This window comes from Pelodiscus sinensis, chromosome 2 (assembly GCF_049634645.1).
Source record: "Pelodiscus sinensis isolate JC-2024 chromosome 2, ASM4963464v1, whole genome shotgun sequence".
NCBI lineage: Eukaryota > Metazoa > Chordata > Testudines > Trionychidae > Pelodiscus > Pelodiscus sinensis.
In genome coordinates this window covers 229,272,080-229,292,098 of record NC_134712.1, presented here as the reverse complement: position 1 = coordinate 229,292,098, position 20,019 = coordinate 229,272,080, and the positions used below count along the sequence as shown (strand labels likewise).

Here is a 20,019-nt window from a genome sequence, read left to right as displayed (position 1 = left end):
ATAAGAACAATCCTTTATATGTATTAATGGTGAAGAGTCATGTTGTAATAGGATTTAGAATATTTCAAATCTTAGATATTTGAATGTAAAGCACAATATGCAGGACTGGATTAACTCTTCTGGGGATTTGGAGCTAGTAGATTTTGTGGGGCTGCCATCGTCTCTGGGGTGAGGCTAAAATGAGGGATTCAGTGTGGAGTTGGGGCTGTTGGGGAGCAGGCTGGGAGTGGAGAGATCTGGATGGGAGGTAGGGTGCAGGAGATCTGGATGGGAGGTAGGGTGAGTAGGAGGTAAGGTGCAGGAACCGGCTGCGCTGAGGGTGTGTGATCTGGGAGGGAGGGAGGATGCGGTGGGGGCAAAAGATTGGAGTGCTTACTTGGCACTGCTCCTGTTTGGCAAGGGGGGAGGAGAGGGGATCAGGTAATTCCACTCTGCCCTGCACTTGCAGGCATCTTTCCCCACCTCTCCCATAGGCCATAATTTCTAGCCAATGGGAGTGGCAGGGGAAAAGGCTGCAGGCATTAGCAGGGTCAGAGAGCTTCCCTGCACTATTGGCAATGCATGTGGCTCCAGTTTGGGGGGCAGGGAGAATACCAGTGCGTGGAGCCGCCTTCCCCCCTGCCAGGCAGAGCCAATCTGGACCACAGTTTGCAGGGGCTTTAGTTGATGTGTCCTAGAGCCCTGCACTAAGAGCCCTCCCTCCCTTATCTTAGGGCCCTGCTTTGCAACCCCTTAAGCCCCTTTCCTAATCTGGCCCTGACAACATACATGGCCTTCACATCAAAATCCTCTTTATAGATCATTAAGACAGCTGAACATTGTACACTAGTGTATTCACAGTACATTTCTTTTTACATACAGCATATGCAATGTAATGAAAATTCAACTGTAATTTAAAATAAAACCTTAATTTTACAGTAGTGGCTTTTCTGCAGCAGAGATGTCAGTTCAATATTTTTAGAAAGTCCAGCAAGAACATATACTTGAACCTACTGCTAGTTCAAGAAAACACTTATAAAACTTTTTGCTTTACAATAAATGTTAATATATATATTTTAAATTATACAATATAAATTTCAAAGCAACAAAAATCCAAGAGAACAACGTGGTTTGATTCTGAAACCAGAACCTTTGGTATATTGACGTTTGTAGAAGCCACTGAATCATTAAAACATCTCTCTCTGTTCTTGGTACCTCTCTCATACTTATTTGTAACTTACACACAGCTCAAGTGGAGTACGTGTGTCCAAGCAACGAGTGAAGTCTGCATGACTTAAAAAAAATCAAAACATAATCATCTTATATTATTGGAATAACGACAGTAAGTCAGACTTGTTGATGCATTTTATTGTGAGATGGGGAGCCTGGTAAAAAACTAGAAAATGAGCATGGTGTAACAAGGAACTTAAAAATGAAAATTCAGATTTGTAACTTACATACATGAATACAGGAACAAATTGGCACAAAAATGTTAAACATTGTTCCCAACACTGTTTATAAGATTATTCTAATTTGGCTTCCTAAGGAAATGAGAGTTTTAAGGTTAGGCTAAGTTCTTAATAAAACTGCAGAGCATCATGCTATTAGTCACACAGTGAATTTCAAAATGTAAGAGCTTTATATTAAAAACTGGGTAAAGGTAAAATGAATTGATTGCAACTGTAAAATTAATACATTCCCATTTTAATTCTTCTGTTCTACAGTCCAAGGCAAGTATAAATGTTAACATAACACTGTTAAATCAAATCTCAATGCAAGAGAACCAATTGCATCTCTACTTTAAATCTTATCAACTTTCCAAATTTTCATACTAAAATATATTATTGTATTAATACAAACTACAGTATTATACACTACACTGTGTAATAAATAAAGAAATATAAAAATAAGACACATAAATATAAAAGTTTTCTAAAACTAAAAAGGTACATATGTCAGTAAGAAGGGTATTAATACTGCCGGGTTTGAAGACATACAGTACAAAATGTTGCACAGATCTATAAACTAAAAGAAATAAAATAATACTGATAGGTAAAAATCAGGTAACATTGTTAATAAATGGGGTCCATAATAACTAACATTTGGAAACACTTATGAGCCAGATAACATGTCATGTATGTGTCTAAAATTAAAGTAAACCAATAAAGCAGATTAGAAATTTTCCCTTGCAATTATTATATAGAAATTTGGCAAATTAGATACCAACCAAACATAATACTGAAGAATTAAATAATGAAATGTACCAGTGTTGTTCTTGGATGGTTGAGTGTTTCTCTTCCCCCCATGATTTAGTTTAGAAGTTTGATACAAATTAACAAATGCTAGTTATTGTAGGCCACACATTAGATAAAGGCTGGTCAGAGCCTTTAAAATACTGATAAATGGCACTTACAGCACACAGGTCTTGCATAAGGCCAAAGGAGATACAAAGCTTCATATCATATCCTTCATATTGTTACTACATACTCAAAACACAATTACAAACACTGATTTTGACGACTTTGCTGTCCTTACCAGTATTAACACTGTTAGTCCCTGCAATCAGAACTCAACAACAATCTTTTCAACTACATTTTTAACCACATGAGTAAGAAACTTCAGTTCTTCTATCAGCTGCTTTCTTAAGGCTAACAATACACTTTAAATGATAATATGCTCTACTACGACATCTAATGTTATAATTGCTACCTTCTAGGTTGAATTTACAAAGGTAGTCAAGCACTGTTTGGAACTGCATTATAGTTTTCTGCTAAACGGAATTCTGTAGTGCAGAAGTTCTCACATTTTTAAAACATAATAAAATACTGAAGCGGATTTAGCAACTGTTTTCCCAATAAAAAAAAATCATATAAATCTCTCCCAATTGTACAGCTTAAAATTAATCAACATAAGATGAAAATTAATACTGATAAAACAAATGATGCCAGATGCTTGTCTAATAAATCAGGTTTCCTACAACCTGTTAAATCTTTGCTTTCAGAGTCACTGTATTTTTCTAATCTGCTTCATGTTACAAACTTGCTTCTAACTTTGAAAACTTCATGAAAAATTACTAGGTTTGAGGTTCAGGCACACCTGGATTTCTTTTTTTTTCTCGTTTTCTTATTTTACTATAATTTTTTTATTTTATTTTTTACACAGTAGTGAACAGAAATCACAGTATGCACACTACTGTGTTTCTATGTTAAGCATGTATAGCATAGAACAAACTTCATTAGCAATTAGTTGTTTTCCTTATAGAAAAAAACCTATCAGTTAAGCTTCATTTTTTTCACACACCCGCTCATCATTCTGTATAACTTCTTGTTCTACATTGCTCACTTGATTTACAGCCTCTTCATTCTCTGTGTTACCTTCAATTTTCCTTTCTTCCTCCACTACTTCTTGTAGTTTTCCACATTCTTTTTCATCCTGAAGTTCTTCAATCTCTTTGTCTTCCTCTTCCTCATCCTCTTTTTCACTGTCTTCCTCTTCTTCCCTTGTTAAACTTTCTCTCTCATCTGAGTCGATCTGCGATGGAGATGCCCTGGCACCAACATGCTCATTATTTAGGACTTCTTGTCCTGTCTCTTCCTGTTCTGTGCTATCACGCTCTTCTGCTTCTCTTTTGCAATAGGAGTAGCGATGATTCATGTGCTGAGAATAAGACCCAGAGTGTGAAAAACGCTTTCCACATTTGTCACATTGATAGGGCTTTTCTCCAGAATGCAGTCGCATGTGTTCAATCAAATGGTGTTTGTGTTTAAATGCCTTTTTACAGATTCCACACTCATGAGGCCTTTTACCTAAAAAATAACAAGAAAATATGTGAAACTTTAGTTTCCACACTTTTATGATTATTACTGGTTTCCATAACATCTATGGATGGTGGAGACTATTTGCTGAAAAGTAGGGTAGTCACATGTGAATTTTAGTACAACCGTTGGAAGATTTATTTAAGAAGGTGTTCTTTTCAGAGGGTCATTAATTTCAGAATTTTTAAAAAAGCCTAAGAATATAACATAAGAACATCCATACTGAGTCAGATCAATGGCCCATCTAGACCAGTATCCTGTTCTTCCAACAATGGCCAATGACAGGTGCTTCAGAAGCAATGAACAGAACAGGTACTCATCAAGTGATTCATCCCCTGTCTTCTACTCCCAGAGGCTGACAAACCAAGGCTAAAGACTACTCAGAATATGGTTTTGCATTCCTGACCATCCTGGCTAAACCTGCTTCATGTTACAAACTTGCTTCTAACTTTGAAAACTGCATGAAAAATTACTAGGACCCCCATGAACTCTTCTATTTCTTTTCTGAACCCTATTGTAGTTTTGGCATTCACAGCATCCCTTGGTAATGAGTTCCACAGGTTGACTATGCGTTGTGTGAAGAAGTACTTCCTTTAGTTTGTTTTAAACTTGCAGCCTATTAATTTCATTGGGTGACCCCAAGTTCTTGTGTTATGTGAAGGAGTAAATAACACTTCCTTATTTACCTTCTTCGTACCAGTCAAGATTTTTTTCTTTGTTGTTTCTTTTCCAAGCTTAGAAGTCCAAGTCTTCTCATAGGGAAGCTATTTCATCCCCCTAATTATTTGGGGTATGTCTACAGTACATGGCTCTGTAGATGAGGGTTGTAGACATAGCAAAATGAAGCGGCGACTTAAATAATCGCCACTTCATTTACATCAAAATGGCTGCCGTGCTATGCTGATCAGCTATTTGTCGGCACAGTGCGGGAGTCTGGACACTCGGCGGTCGACATCAGAAGGCTTTGTCGACCGCCCCGTCATGCCTCGTGGGATGAGGTTTACCGGGGCGGTCAACAAAGCCTTCTGATGTCGACCACCGAGCATCCAGACTCCCGCACTAACAAGGGTATGTCTACATTACATGGCTCCGTTGAGGGAGCCATGTAGTGTAGACATACCCTTGCTGTTGTTCGCTGCCAATTCTAATATCTTTTTTGACATGAGGCAACCAGATCTGCTTGCAGTATTCAAGATGTGGGCATACCGTAGATGTATATAATGGCATTATGAGATTTTATCATCTTTTTCCTAATGGTTCCACCATTACTTTTTTTAATTATCCATGCAGACTCCAATATCTCTTTCTTGCCCAGTAACAAAAAATTCAGAGCCCATAATTTTATTTGTATAAGGTTGGGATTATATTTTCCAATGAGCATTACTTTTCATTTATGAACACTGAATTTCATCTGTCATTTTGTTGTTCAGTCACCTTGTTTTGTGAGACCACTTCGTAACTCTTTGCAGTTTGCTTTGGACTTAACTATCTAAATATTTAGATAATTTAACAGATCAAAATAATAATAGATTGAAATAAATCCATGTAAAATCTGATTATGACATATCTCAAGGTGAAAGACTGGGTGATTAAGAAAGGAGTCTACTCCCTCCTAGACGCCACACCTGAACCCGAGTCCCCTCCGGCAAAGCATACTGAAGTCTCCCACTGATTTCCAAATGATTTTAGATTAGACTCTTAGATTGTAAAATACCTGGGAGCAGGGACATTGCCTTTTAGTTAAATGTAAAGCTTCTCACACGTACAAGCTGCTTTGTGAGAAAATAATAAATAATGATAATAAAGGCAGCAGTGTGAGCTGGAGGGTGGGAAATGAGTCCCTAATTAGAAGGGCTGTCAGATGAGCATGATCCAGACGGAGAAAAGATGCCTGATCATTTAAGGTATTTACATATAAAAATATAACAAGAACTTCCTGGAATTACAACGAAAATTGAATAAACATAAAAAATGTAGGTTTACTGAAATAGGTGTGCATTGAGCCACAATGACAATCAAAGTTATTATTTTCTTTTCTAACCTCCAACCATTGACATATTATATGCTCTTTTTGAAGCATGAAATCCAATAAATTAAAATAAGGAAACTATTTTAAAACCTATATTTACTATGACATACCTGTGTGTTCATACTTATGTCTCAATAGTGAACTGCTCTTTTGGAATATTTTATCACATAAATCACAAGCATACATCCCATTTTCTGTCTTTCGCATCTTCTTTTTAGGTGGTGTTGAATCAGAATCATTTTGATCTTCCACATTTGAGACTCCTTCTGAACTAGTATCTTGCCTTTCATCCTAAGAAAATTACATACAAATATTAAACCTAGTGCAAATTTCATGGACACAATAGGCAAGATTATAAATTATATCCTGGAGTTTTATTCGTAACTTCACTTAATTTCAATAAGTAGACTAAAACCACTGTTTAATTCTATCAATTACATAGTCAAGAAAATGCTCCATCTTCGTAACACTAACATTCCTGATATGCTAAAACTAGAAGGCCTTGAAAACCAGTACTTAGCAGAATTGCAATGTTTGAGTTTTAAAATCTGGCTTCACGCTAAGCTTTAGAGGAGCACAGACATACCAAGTAAGAGCTAGATAAGGGAGGGAAAGGAGACTATAGAATGAAAAGCTACAGAAAAGGACATGGGAATGTGGAATATCAAAATGCACCATCTGCATCTAAATGTTACACCAATTTTACGGAAATTAATAATATACTAATATTAGTGTTAAATTCTGCAAAACTGGCTATCTTCCTTCCCATAATTCTGTTACAAAAATGTAAACTAAACTAGAAAGGGAATGCGACTATTCCATGAACAAAAAACTGTACCTATAATACCACAATACTCTTATTGTAGCCCCAGATGATTCATCTGTTAAATTAATTCTCAGGAAGCATAAAAGCATATTTTAATGGTATCAGCAAGTCACAAACACCACAATGTATTAGATTTTTGGCACCAGTTTTCAAATCCAAATAAAATATGTATTAGCTACCTCAAAATGCATGAGTGAAATATGAAACAAACATACACGTACCTTGTGTCAGTCCAAACCCAGCCTGGCCTGTTTCCAACTGTACAGGAAAGAGTTTACATTAGCTTCCAACCCTTCTTAAAAGGATTCAAGCAAGAAAAGATCTTATCCCTTCCATGTATCCTTTTTTTAAAATTTGGCTCTGTTCCTACCTCAATAATAGGTGTATGACTATGAATGGGATTGATTCTGACATTTATAGAGGTAGAAAGAGAGCAGTGTACATCAATGACACATGTAAGGGGCAAGCACAAATTCTGTTTGAGTTTTATTTCAGGTTCCATTATGGTACAGGAAGCGTTCAATTACCCACCTGATCACGATAATACTGGGGGAGGGAGCTGACATGGGGCGGGGGGCCGGGGAGAGGGAGAGGGGAAAGAAGGGTCTCCAAAAGCGGAGTGTCAGGATGTCCCACACAGTCTCCTACTTTATTTTTGGAGGGGACTGGGAGCCATTGGTTTATAACCACGGGTACCAGAATTTGTAATTATATACTGCATCTATTATTTGGATTTGAAAACTAGTCTTGAAAATCTGACACAACTATTTAGTCTCTATATGTTGCAGCTTGGTTTCAAATAAAAAAAAGTTACAATAACTTCCAACATCCATGTATTAGGATGCAACCAAAATAAATATATCAGCAATTTAAATACTATTTTAACCAATTTTGGTTTTTCTTCTTTTACCATTAAAGTGTTTCTTAGTTTAATAAAAATAATGACCAGTATAATGCCACACTTCTCAGTCACTTCGCCAGAGAATTAATGCTCACAAATCAGACATCTCCACACAGAGAAACCTGTTAGCTGACATTTCAACCAAACTGGTCATACCCTTAAAGACCTGACAACATGTCTTACTTCAAGCTCCTCACCTAATAAACCATCTTGTTAGTCTTTAAAGTGCTGCATAGTCCTTTCTTTTGTTTCAGCTAGACCAGACTAACATGGCTGCATCTCTATCATTACTTCAAAGAGACTTTAACACCAGATACAGAGGGAAACTTCAGAACTTTTATTTATGCTAAAATTCAACATGTTGCAAATGGGCCTTAATTTAGATGATAATTACCTTACACATTATAAAAACAGCCCCCTCCACCTTTTGATATTCATAGTAACTTCAGTTTAGCCACTTAATTGACTCTTATGATAAGCAATTTCCTCCTTCCTTGTCTCTCCCTCGTCCTCTCGCCCCCACCTATAATATGTAGCTGATTTGTTACTGTATAATTTGTTTACTTCTTCATTGTATCCCTCTGTTATATAATGGTCACACCATTTCACTTTCAGGATATGATCTGAAGAAGTGGGTCTACCCCACGATAGCTCATCACCTAATAAACCATCTTATTAGTCTTTAAAGTGCTACATGACTGCTTTTTTTCTTTTACCAAGATAAGACTAACACGGCTACCTCTCTGTTACCTTTACACCAGTACCTAGAAGAATACACACAAGGTTAGGTACCTGATTTCCATTAGGATGGATCTGTTTTGGTGGTGTTTCTTGAACTGCAGGGCTAACGGTAGTTGAATATGTATAAGCCACCTGTGGAATCAGAATGGTTTGCTTATTGGCAGCTAGAGCTCTTAAGCATGGAACACTGTTCTGGTCAGCAATGGCAACAATTGTGGGTAACTGGGTAGCGACTGTAGGTATAGCAATGTTTATGGGGTTGGCACTTGGTGGGATTACATTTACAACAGGTTCAGAGTCTGTAATACTGCTGTCCTTTTGTGGTTCTTTTTTTGCACAAGTCAAGTTCAAAGGCTCTTCTTGGACAGAATAAACACTGTTCTGGTAAACACTAGTTATGGTAGATCTTTCCAATATTTCTCCATGTTGCTTTGGTAGCGAAAGGTCAAGAGGTTCTATTTGTGGCTCTTCTGGTACACCCTCCGTTGTGTACATATAACCCTGTGAATTTCTGGATGAAGAGAGATTTAGTGGTGATGGGGGTGGCGTGTTATTTTGTGAATCATTCAGGGTCAATCCCACTGATAAAGTCTTAATTATCTTGAGGGAGTTTTGTGAATTACTGGAGGAGTTGTGGGATTCACTTGGATTTGTAGGTCCTGCTTGATTATCATTATCTGTAGGATTACTTAGTTTGCCCTGTTCAGGGGACGATGGTCCAGAAGACTGTACAGAAATCTGACCAGCTTGCATTTTTTCAAACCACTTTTTTACCACATCCAGTGGTAGGTTTACAGAATCAGCAATTTTTGAAAGCTCTTCTGCACTTGGTTGTGCATTTAATGCATAATAAGCTTTTAGAAGAGATAAAAGATTTTTTAAAGGTGGCTGGCCAGGAGATAAGTTGCTCTCCCCTGTATCTGATAGAACAGGGGATTCCGACTTCTCAACTTCTGTTTCACTAAGCTGAGGAAGCTGAGTGGGATTTTTGGGATCATAGTGCTTTAATTCTTGAAGTGCATTAAGATCTCCTGGACAGTCATCACAAAGCAGGCAAGTGCTATCATTAGTCTCTCCTTCAAAGTTCTTGTCTTTCTCTGATTTCACTGTAAGATCTTCTGGTAATTTTTCACTTTTGCAACTGTTTGTGGGAACAGAATTTTCTTTTTTCAGATTCTGTGGAACAACCTGAAGCTGACTAGGTTGCTCCAAACTGTAGTTGATGATAATTTTGGTTGTCCCATCTTGATCAACCAAAGGAAGACTTATAGCTGATATGAGGGAATGACCAGCTTGTTGTATGGATGCAGTGCTGATTGTTTCTTGTTCTTTGGATGCAAGATTAGCATGATTGTTTTCCAATACTTGCCTTATTACATTACTGTCTACTGCCACTTTAAGTACATTTTGAATGTCACTTAAGTTGATGCTTATGGGAGACACGAGACCTACTGTTGGTAGAACAACAGCTTGTACCACACCCTGAGGAGAACTGGTTGCCTGTAATGGGCTACCACTAGTAAAAACCCCATTTTGCAAAGGGGTTGAACAGTTGATTCCTGAAGCAACTACTATGGGCTTAAATTCATAATCCACAGGTTCAGTTTTAATTTGGTTAATGGGAAGTTGTTCTTGTAAGGGCTTGTTTTCTATCTTTTGCCGTATCTGTGGTCTTGCTGGGCTACCTGGTGATGCGGAAAGGGAAGGGGAGGAGCACTGAGATGTCTTGAGCCCTGACCGTGCTCGACCATTCACGGGCATCAAACTAATACATTTCTTGCTGCTTATGTGTGAGCTATATGAACCAGAATGGGAAAAACGCTTCTTGCAGTTTGGGCACTCATATGGCTTCTCTCCTAAAAAAAACATAAATGAGAGCTGATTAGGTTAGAGTTCATCTTTATCATACTACAATAATGAGAAAATAATCTCTCTCCTCTCAAACGGCCCCAGACATGACTTCGATAACAAATCCCTTATACTCAATTAAACAATATAGATAGGCACAAAGGTGGCATGTTTAATCAGGCATTTCTTTCATGAATTTCAATGCAAATTGTGCGTGCACTAGAAATAGAGCAGGCTCCATTTGGCCATATTAAAATTTGGCATTTCCCAAACCTTGGTTTAAGCATCTAACCAACATATAATCTGTCTTTATACTATATAAGAGACTTCATTAAGTTTCCCCCAAAATAACTTTGTTTCCATGGTAGCGAATATAAAATACTCCAGAAAATGATAAAGCAGGACACTAAAACAATGACAAAATCCAAAGAAAATAACTACAGGCAGTCCCCAACTTACGCGGATCCGACTTATGTCAGATCCGCAGTTGCAAACGGGTTTTTTTTCGCCCCGGAAGACGGGAGCGGCGGGACGCCTAGATGTGCCCTGGTCCGGCCGCCCGCGTCCTCCGGGGCGAGAAAAGCTGCTCCGCATCTCCCTGGTCTCCCTGTGAAGCCCCCCCCCCCCCGCAAACCAGGGACACGCGGAGCAAAGCCGCGGAGCACGCGGGCAGCGGGAAAGCCCAGACGCGCCGTGGCTCTCCCACTGCCAGCGTCCTCCGAGGCTTTGCTCCCCATCTTCCTGGTCTGCTGGTCTACTTGGAGGACGCCGGCAGCGGGACAGCCGCGGCGTGTCTGGGCTGTCCCGCTGCCCGCATGCTCCGCGGCTTTGCTCCACGTCTCCCTGGTCTGCTGGAGACCAGCAGACCAGGGATATGGGGAGCAAAGCCTCAGAGGACGCCGGCAGCGGGACAGCCACGGCGTGTCTGGGCTGTCCCGCTGCCCGCGTGCTCCGCGGCTTTGCTCCGCGTCTCCCTGGTCTGCTGGAGACCAGCAGACCAGGGAGACGCAGAGCAAAGCTGAGGAGGACCCGGGCGGCGGGACTGCGCTGCATCTCGGTCCGCCGCCCGCGTCTCCCTGGTCTGCTGGGGGAGGGGGGCGCAGCTAGTGCGCTCGCCCCCCAGCAGACTAGGCTTTTCTCCAGCCTGTGGTAGAGCAGCTGGGGCGCTGCCGGTTGGTCCCGCAGCGCCGCTCTGCGCGCTACTGGACCAACCCAGCAGCACCCCAGCTGTTCTGCCCCAGGCATCCTGATTCAGCCGCTGCTGGTCAGTTTCAGCAGCGGCTGAATCAGGACGCCTGGGGCAGAGCAGCTGGGGTGCTGTTGGGTTGCTCCAGTAGCGCTGAGGAGCGGCGCTACTGGAGCAACCCAGCAGCACCCCAGCTGCTCTGCCCCAGGCGTCCTCAAGTCAGCCGCTGCTGAAACTGACCAGCGCTGACTACAGGAAGCCCGAGGCAGAATTGCTCTGCCCCGGGCTTCCTGGAATCAGCCGCTGATCAGTTTCAGCAGCAGCAGCTGACTTGGGGATGTCTGGGGTTCTTAAGTTGAATCTATATGTAAGTCCGAACTGGCGTCCAGATTCAGCCTGTTGAAACTGATCAGCGGCTGATTCCAGGAAGCCCAGGGCAGAGCAACTCTGGCTCGGGCTTCCTGTAGTCAGCCGCTGGTCAGTTTCAGCAGCGGCTGAATCTGGACGCCAGTTCCGACTTACATACAGATTCAAGTTAAGAACAAATCTACAGTCCCTATCTTGTACGTAACCCGGGGACTGCCTGTAATATAAACATAATAAATGGTGAGGTAATGTCCTATAATTTTTTATGGGAGTAAATGTAACCCTCAAACCTACTGGGTGTAGTTCATTATCCCATGTAGTGGCACTTAGACCACTTACAGAGAGAAAGAGTGAGTTTCCTCTACTGCCTTAGCTGAAAGGCAGCTGGCTTTTAGCTCAAGTGGTAGAGACTCATGAACAAAGCACCAGAGGTCCCAGGTTCTGTTCCACCGGTCAGCATTACAAAAGCACACAAACACTATTTAGCCATCTATCTACCCATAACTATATTCAAATAGATACATCAAAGTAAAGGGAAAGAGAGCACACACACAAGATATACATGTGTCGGAGATGAACATCAGTTGTACAGCTTCCTTACAATCTAGCCAACATGGTGGTCAAGCCCAGAGGCAGCACTGATTTCTTAACATAGCTGTTAGGAGAATAAGCTGATAGTTCTGCTTCTTTTCAGGGATAGAAGAGTGCCAGCGCAGGCTCTTCCACCAACAGACAGAGTTAGCATTGAGAGTGAGGAGATGAAGTGTTGTTAGTTGGGAAAGGAAACAAAAGGGAAGCACAGAACATGTACTCAGATGGGAAAAAAACCCAGAGCTCTCTCAAATGCTGCTTCTTTGTTTCAGATGGCAAAATATTAGAAAAGGGTAAAGTGAAACCTTCATTTCTACTTCTTTTTGGTCTGTCTTCAATGGGTAAACAAGAGGAGTAGGGGATAATTTTAAATGACCAAAATTAACTTCATGTATTTCAAATTTCAGCATAGAAGATATAATTCAACACTGAATACATTGTAACATCTCTAAGGCAGAGATGAGAATCTACAAAAATCTTGGGTACTATCACCTTCTTTGCTTGGGGCATTATTTCATTGCTACTATCCTTGTATGGTGCTATAGACCAGTGCAATAAAAGGTAGGTAGGTGGCTGGCAATCATATTTATTATTATTACTATAAATTATTTGTTTCTATTAGTGATCACAACATGCTAGGTATTCTACAAACACAGAAAAATGATACAATTGAAAAAGATAAACAAGCAAAGGACAGAGGAAAGGTGTACAACAAAGAACAAGGGAAAGAGGTACAACATGAAAGGCAAAGACTGCTCGCTTTTTAACGTTAAAAATATACACATACATATACCATGCACAAATCACACCCAAATTCTTTCCCATCATCTGTGCTTTTACACATGCCAGAACTCTACCACCACAGCTGAAGGTTTGCTTAAATGACTCAACTTAAACACACTTTTGCAAACCCTCTTGAGTTGCGCTGCAAGTTCCAGGAGCACAGCTGAGTACTGGGGCCAGAATTTACAGTGCCTCCAAAAATAAAATATAAATTTTACATTTTAAACTTATAATTACAAAATTGCTTTTATAACAAAGCAATACAGAGTAAACATAATGTTCTTTTAATATATCAAGACATGAAAAATTTACCGCTATGGATTCGTAGATGCTCCTTTAGGTGATGTTTGTATTTGAAAGCTTTTCCACATTCAGTGCACTTGAATTTTCGATTACCACTGGACTGAGTCACATGTCTCTGTAAGAGAAAATCTGAAATTCATTCAGAGCACAAAGGAGTTCAAATGTAATGAACAAATAGCGTAAGGAAAACCGCATGTATTTCAAATTTCAGCATAGAAGATATAATTCAAAACTGAAAAAGTCAATCATCATTTTGTGGAATTGGGGGCTGTATGGGTTACTTATTAAAAAAAAAAAGGAAACAGATCAGCTGACATGTTAGAAAATGGAGCCATATAAATAAGTGTTGTGTATTTGGTACAGTTAAAAAAAATGTTCTCTAACCTAATTTCAGGTAAGGGGAACACAGTCAAGTTACATACTTAAGAACTATTAGTAAAATATTTCCTTTTCTGTTTGTAAATATCATGTAAATATCATCCAAGAGATATGGAATACAAGAAAGAAACATTAAAGCATTTAAAGATAGTTTAACATTTAATCAGTTGACTTGATTTTTCCATTTACATGCTTCTGGCTCTTACTGTTGGGACTTAGATTCTTTATGTAATGGCACCACACGATTGCTGAAGAGAAGATGGTTCAGTAACAACAAAGGCATTCTCAGTCACGTTTTTTTCTCAAAACAAATGCAAAAAGTTTACATTAAAATATGCAATATAACAAATTGATTCCTCAAACACCTAACATTCATACTTGTTAATAATGGTATTGAAGCCACTTAACTATCTTTTCATTATGCCTTGTCTTGTGATAACATTATGAAATTGAAGTATTTTCATAATTTTACCCTTATTTTCATTACAATTCTTTTAAAGAAGCAAAGGCCAAGAAGGATAAGTTTAAATAAATACACCTTTATTTTAGTTGATATATACAGGGTTACCTCCCTAAACCAGGACTCTCTCATCTGACAACATGTGTGGTCTGGAAGAATCACTGACGATCCTGGACCAGAGAGCCCAGGAACAGGGAGGTCTGGCGACAGGGCAGGAGCATGGTAGGGGGCTGGCGACTCAGCTGAGAGTCCCATGTCGAGGGAGAGGGGAGCAGGTGATGCAGCGAGGAGTTCTGGCCCAGCCATGGTTAGGGAACTCCAGCACTGGACGCATAGCTCTGGCTCCATTATGGCCCCAGCATACAGGGAGCTCCAGCTCCAGCAGTAGGCAGGGAGCTCTCGTTCCAGCCACAGCTGTGGAACTCCCTGGCTACTGCCGGGACTGGAGCTCTGCAGCTGCCTCACTCCACAGCAAGGCTGGGGCTCCGCAGCCAGCACCAGGGCCAGAGCCGGAGCTCCATGGCTGGGAACAGGACTAGAACTTCCTGGCTGACGCTGAGGCCAGAACAGGGCTGGAGCTCCACAGCCAGGGAGGTCCAGCCCCAGTGGCAGCTAGGGAACTCCGGCCCCAGCCACAGAGTTCTGGCTCCAGCCCCAGCCCCAGAGCCAGGCAGCTGCAGAGTTTCAGCCCCGGCCGCAGACTCAGGGAGCACTGGACCTGGCAGCAGCTGAGCCAGTGACAGCTAGAGAGCCCTGAGGGTGCTGGGGCAGCAGGAGGACTGGGCTGGAGCCCTAGTCTGGGGTTAGCAGGGCAGCAATGGCCCTTAGGGGAGGGACTTCCCCGGTCTGGCAAATCTCCTTGTTCTGTACTGGTCAGGCCCTGAGTGTACCAGACCAGAGATGTCCAGCCTGTATATTTAAACACTGATCAAGTATATTATTTTGGAAAATATAGTCAGAGCTGTTTAATCCTCAACATAAAAAGGTAAGAAAGAGAGGAAAGGAACATTTACTCCGGGAGCAAACTGAGTTAGTTTATTATATAAAACATATTTGCAGCAAACTTATTTTTTTTAAAAAATTAGACCAATGATTCTCTAACACCACCGTTTAGATGCAGCTATATATTTTGCTAGCAACTGTAAAAGATATTCTATTTGAGGCTTCACAATACTATTTCACACTGTGTTGTTCATCTGCCCTTGGTTCTTTGCAAATACTGGCTGATGACACTTTAGCTTTAAGGAGGACATGGAAATACTGGAAAGAGTTGAAGGGAGAGCTACAAAAATTATCTAGGAGCTGGAAATCAAGACTTACAAAGTGAGGCTCACAGTGCTCAACTTCCTCAGCTTATTGAAGAGAAGTTTGAGAGGTGATTTGATTCAGGTGTATAGTTACCTATAAAGGATGAAGGATCATGATTGTGGGCTTTTCAATTTGCTGATAAAGGTACAACAAAATCCAAATGGCTTAATGTTAAAATTGGGACAAATTCAAATTTTGAGGTAAGATACAATTTCCTGGCAGTGAGGAGGATTAAACATATTAATAGTTTACCTATGGAGCTAACCACTGCTTGGAATTTTTAAATTAAGATTAAGTGTTTTTCTGCAGCCCATATGTGTAATATGGGGTCTTGGGATCAGGCTGGATGGTAGTGGTAGTTCCATCCAGCCTTTGAATCTGTCAAACTATGAATCCTCTTCTTCAAACCCTTCCTTCATGGGTCTTGGAGAGAATATGATTTTCTGCTTTGTACTCCACATGCTTTGTACTCCATAGCATTTGTACTTCCATATCATTAAGATAACTGTAGCTTATTTTAATCTCACGCTTCTGGGCTTCAGGTAGTCACCTGTGGTTTCAACCCATTAAGAATAGCATCTGTTTTGAAAGACTGCAGTTCTTTGTGGAATCTTTTGCAGAAGAAAAAATGGTTACTTACTGTAAATGTGGTTCTTTGAGATGTGATACAGGCAACTGTATGCACAGTTAATTGATGAGACTGGGCTCATCAGTTAATATTTGTGGTTACATGCAGAAGCCAGGTACACATGGGGAGCAGGCTTAAAAGCTGGCTCTCTGCACCCACTGGCTCCCAGAGAGCTGACTGCCACCCCGTGTGTAACTGCTGAAATTTTCAGTTGTTGCACAGTTACTTATTTACAGGCATTTTCACATCATTAGTGCCCATCCCATGTGTCAGAGTCAAAGACTTTGCTTAGCAGTACATGTAGAGGGGTGGTGCTCACTCTTCATGCCCTCAGTCCTTCCCCTGGCTACATGAGGAGGCAGAATCCTGGGTCACAGAATACATGTGTGAAACACATGTCAAAGAACCATAGTACATGACTGTTTCTCCTTCAAGCAGATGCAGATGTGTATTCCAAGTAGATGACTAGCAAGTAATTTCCCCAATTGGAGGCTGGCCTTGAAGTCTACCTAAGGATTGCAGAACCATTCTTCAACATAAGTTTCCACCCTGAAAGAAGCAGTGATTGCATAATGGTCTGAAAAAGTATGAATCAGGGACCAAGTGGTCACCCTATAAATATCCAATATGGACATGTCATTGAAGAAAGCCACTGATGTTGCTCATGTTCTCAGTGAATCTACCTGTTTCTGACAAGGTGGTATGGCCAATTCTATCTCTTAAGCAGTCTTGATGCAAAGTAATATTTATTGAGATACACTCATGACAGAGACCACTTGTCCTTTCAAGTAGTCCTCCTATGATAACAGGCAAAGCAAAGCATGAAACTGTTCAGTGCTGCTCAGAGGGAAGGCTAGACAGTGTCTAACAGCTAGGCTACATCTACACTGGCAGCTTCTCGCGCAAAGAACTCTTCTGGAAAAACAATTACAGAAGAGAGTGTCTACACTGGCATGTGCTTTTGTGCAAGAGAATCCAAGCCAGTGTAGACGCTCTCTTGCGCAAAAAAGCTCTGATGGCCCTTTTAACCATAGGGGCTTCTTGCGCAATAAATTCATGTTGCCTGTTTACACTGGCCTCTTCTGGAGGAGCTCTTGCACAAGAGGGCTTATTCCTGAGAGGGAGCTTACAAGTTTTCGCACAAGAAGCCCTGATTTTCTGGAGTACAACGTCAGTTTACTGGTGCAAGAACGAGCGGCCAGCGTAGACAGGAGGCAAGTTTTCGCGCAAGAAAGCACCAGTGTAGACACAGCCCCCGAGAGAATGGAAGTATTGCTCTTCTAAGTGTAAGCAGGGTCAGGATAAGCTCTATCCTGACATCTGGTGGTGAATTGTGGGGAGTGGTACAAAAAGATTTCAGGGCTGATCTCGTTTGCATAGGCACACCCACCCTACCTAGTATGTGCTCACAGCAGCCCAAATGGTCACTTTGGCCACTGTGGGATCCCCAGTCTCTCTGTTATTGAGGCAGGGGGGATAAAGTTTTGTTACCCTGATTATGTGAATCAAGGACAGTGGAATAGTGGAACTGTTTTATGACAGAGGGATTCGCCATAAACTAAGTAGTACTCGCTAATCAAGGGGCATGGGTTCCAAACCCAGTCAAACAGAGAGGCTGGGGGCAGGTATTTGTACTTGGTGGTGGAGCCCTGGCTGAGGGCCTTAAAAAAAACCCCAATTGCACCTCTTCCTCCTCTCTCCACTGTGGAATATCAGAGCTAATTTAGATTCCATTAGGAGTCTAGTTGCAAGCTGCTGAGCTGACTTCATTGTGGGCCAATGGTGCACTAGCACAGAGGCTCCTCTACTATGAGCTGAACTTGCTGAAGAGCTGAAATCACTGTGTGCTGGGGGGAGACTGAAGCTATATTGCTGAAGAGCTGAAATCTACTATGAGCTGAAATCACTGTGTGCTGTGGGGAGCCTGAAACTATACTGTTGAGCTACTAGCAGAGCAGTTTGCGTGAACAACCGGCGGTCGCAGACGGCCAGCGGAGCGGCTGGTGGGGACGACCGGTAGGAGCAGCAGCAGGCAGCCAGTGGAGCAGCTGCAGGAACAACCAGCTGGCAGCCAGAGGTATGGACCGAGACGGCTGGTGGAGCAGGACAGTTTGTGGGATGGCTGGAGTGGCTCACGGGACAGCAGGTGGAGTGTAGAGTGATTTGCGTTAACGGCGGCAGCAGAACTTATGGAGAGGCGGAGCTGTTGGCGGACCACATAAGGTGCATCAACCCCCGTCCCCTCCATTCCATCCTGGTTGGGATGGTAAAACTCTGCTGGTGAACTTTTGAATCCTGGGGCGGCACTGACCCGGGTCAGAGACTTTTGGGGTGTCAGACTGGCACTTTGGGTGACTTTTTGGGTTGCTAGACTCAAGAGACTCTTGGGGTGTTGGACTTTTGGGGTATTTGGGTGATTCCTGGCTGGGGGGTGGGTCTTTGCTCATGTTTGGTCTATGAATCCGAGTTGTGGTGTTTTCCCAATTTAATGCTGATGTCGGTTACCTCATGTTATTAAAGATTCGCTGTTATACCGAGGCTCTGTGATTGCGAGAGGGGAAGAATTGCCTCTTTGAGATGCCCAGGGATGTGTGTAAGATTTCCCAGGTCACTGGGTGGGGGCTCGAGCTAGTGTTGTATTACATTGTTTGGAGGAGATCCCTATATACTGAACCCGGCCCTTGCTGCTATTAACTCGGCCTGGCAGAAGGGTTACATAAGGAGGCATTCCACCTGGGAAAAAACAGAGGCAAATATGCCACCTTTTTCAAACGTAACTGAGAAACCACCTTGGAAACAAATTTTGGGTGTCACTTTGTTCCTGGAGAGCTGCATGAGAGAAGACCCAGTGATCAGGGCCTGTAATGCTTACAACCTCCTGGGAGAGGTAATATTAATCAAGAATGCAGTTTTCTGTGACCGAGGGCATCAAACAGGAAGCAAGCAACTCAAATGAAGGCTCCATTAGAGCTATAAGAATGGCCATACTGGATCAGACCAAAGGTTCAGTAATGCTGTCTTCTGACAGTGGCCAGAACCAGGTGCCCCACGGGGAATGAACAGAACGGATAATCATCAAGTGATCCCTCTCCTGTTGCTCATTCCCAGCTTCTGGCAAACAAAGGTTATTTATACCAGCTCTGCCCATCCTGGCTAATAGCTATTGATAGACATATACTCCATGAATTCATCTAATTTTTTTAACCCTGTTATAGTCTTGACCTTCACAACGTCCTCTGGCAAAGAGTTCTACAGGTTGTCTGCGGGTTGTATGAAGAAATGCTTCCTTTTGTTTGTTTTAAATCTGCTGCCTACCGATTTCATTTGTGACCCTCTAGTTCTTATGTTATGATAAGGAGTAAATAGTATTTCTTTGCCTATTTTCTTTACACCGTCATGTTTTTATAGATCTCAATCATATGCCCCATTAGTCATCTCTTTTCCAAGTTGAAAAGTCCCAGTCTTATTAATCTTTCCTCATACAGAAGTCATTCCATACCCTAATCATTTTTATTGCCCTTTTCTCAACCTTTTCCAATGCTGATAGATTTTTTTTGAAATGGGGCAACCATAACTGCAGAATTCAGTGGGGGTACCATAGATTTACAGAGAGGCAATATGATATTTTCTACGATAATCTATCCATTTCTTAATGCTTCCCAACATTCTGTTTGCTATTTTCAATAAACTGAGTGCTAGGCCCCAGTCCTAATGGTATAACAGGTTCTCTAAGATGTCCTTGATGGAAGCCTCCACCAGATAGGTCTCATAGGCCAAGGACCACATGAAAAATTGCTTCCACTTTAGACCATTCTAATGGAACTGTTCCTACTGTTAATTAGGACCTTTGGATCCAGCCTCTGAGCAATGCCCCTCC

At 41.5% G+C, this 20,019-nt stretch overlaps 1 protein-coding gene across 4 annotated transcripts in view; it reads right to left on the bottom strand.

The window, feature by feature from the left end:
• Positions 1 to 1,326: 1,326 nt before the first annotated feature.
• Positions 1,327 to 20,019, bottom strand: part of ZEB1 (zinc finger E-box binding homeobox 1) — a 213,593-nt gene continuing 194,900 nt past the window's right edge. For all 4 annotated transcript variants that reach the window (XM_006110683.3, XM_075922648.1, XM_006110684.4 and 1 more), the window contains 4 exons: positions 13,378 to 13,483; positions 8,343 to 10,147; positions 5,934 to 6,114; positions 1,327 to 3,785 (listed from right to left, as the gene is read on the bottom strand). In XM_006110683.3, the coding sequence (XP_006110745.2) occupies positions 3,256 to 3,785; positions 5,934 to 6,114; positions 8,343 to 10,147; positions 13,378 to 13,483 (2,622 nt within the window). In that variant the 3' untranslated portion in view covers positions 1,327 to 3,255. The remainder of the gene's footprint in view (positions 3,786 to 5,933; positions 6,115 to 8,342; positions 10,148 to 13,377; positions 13,484 to 20,019) is intronic.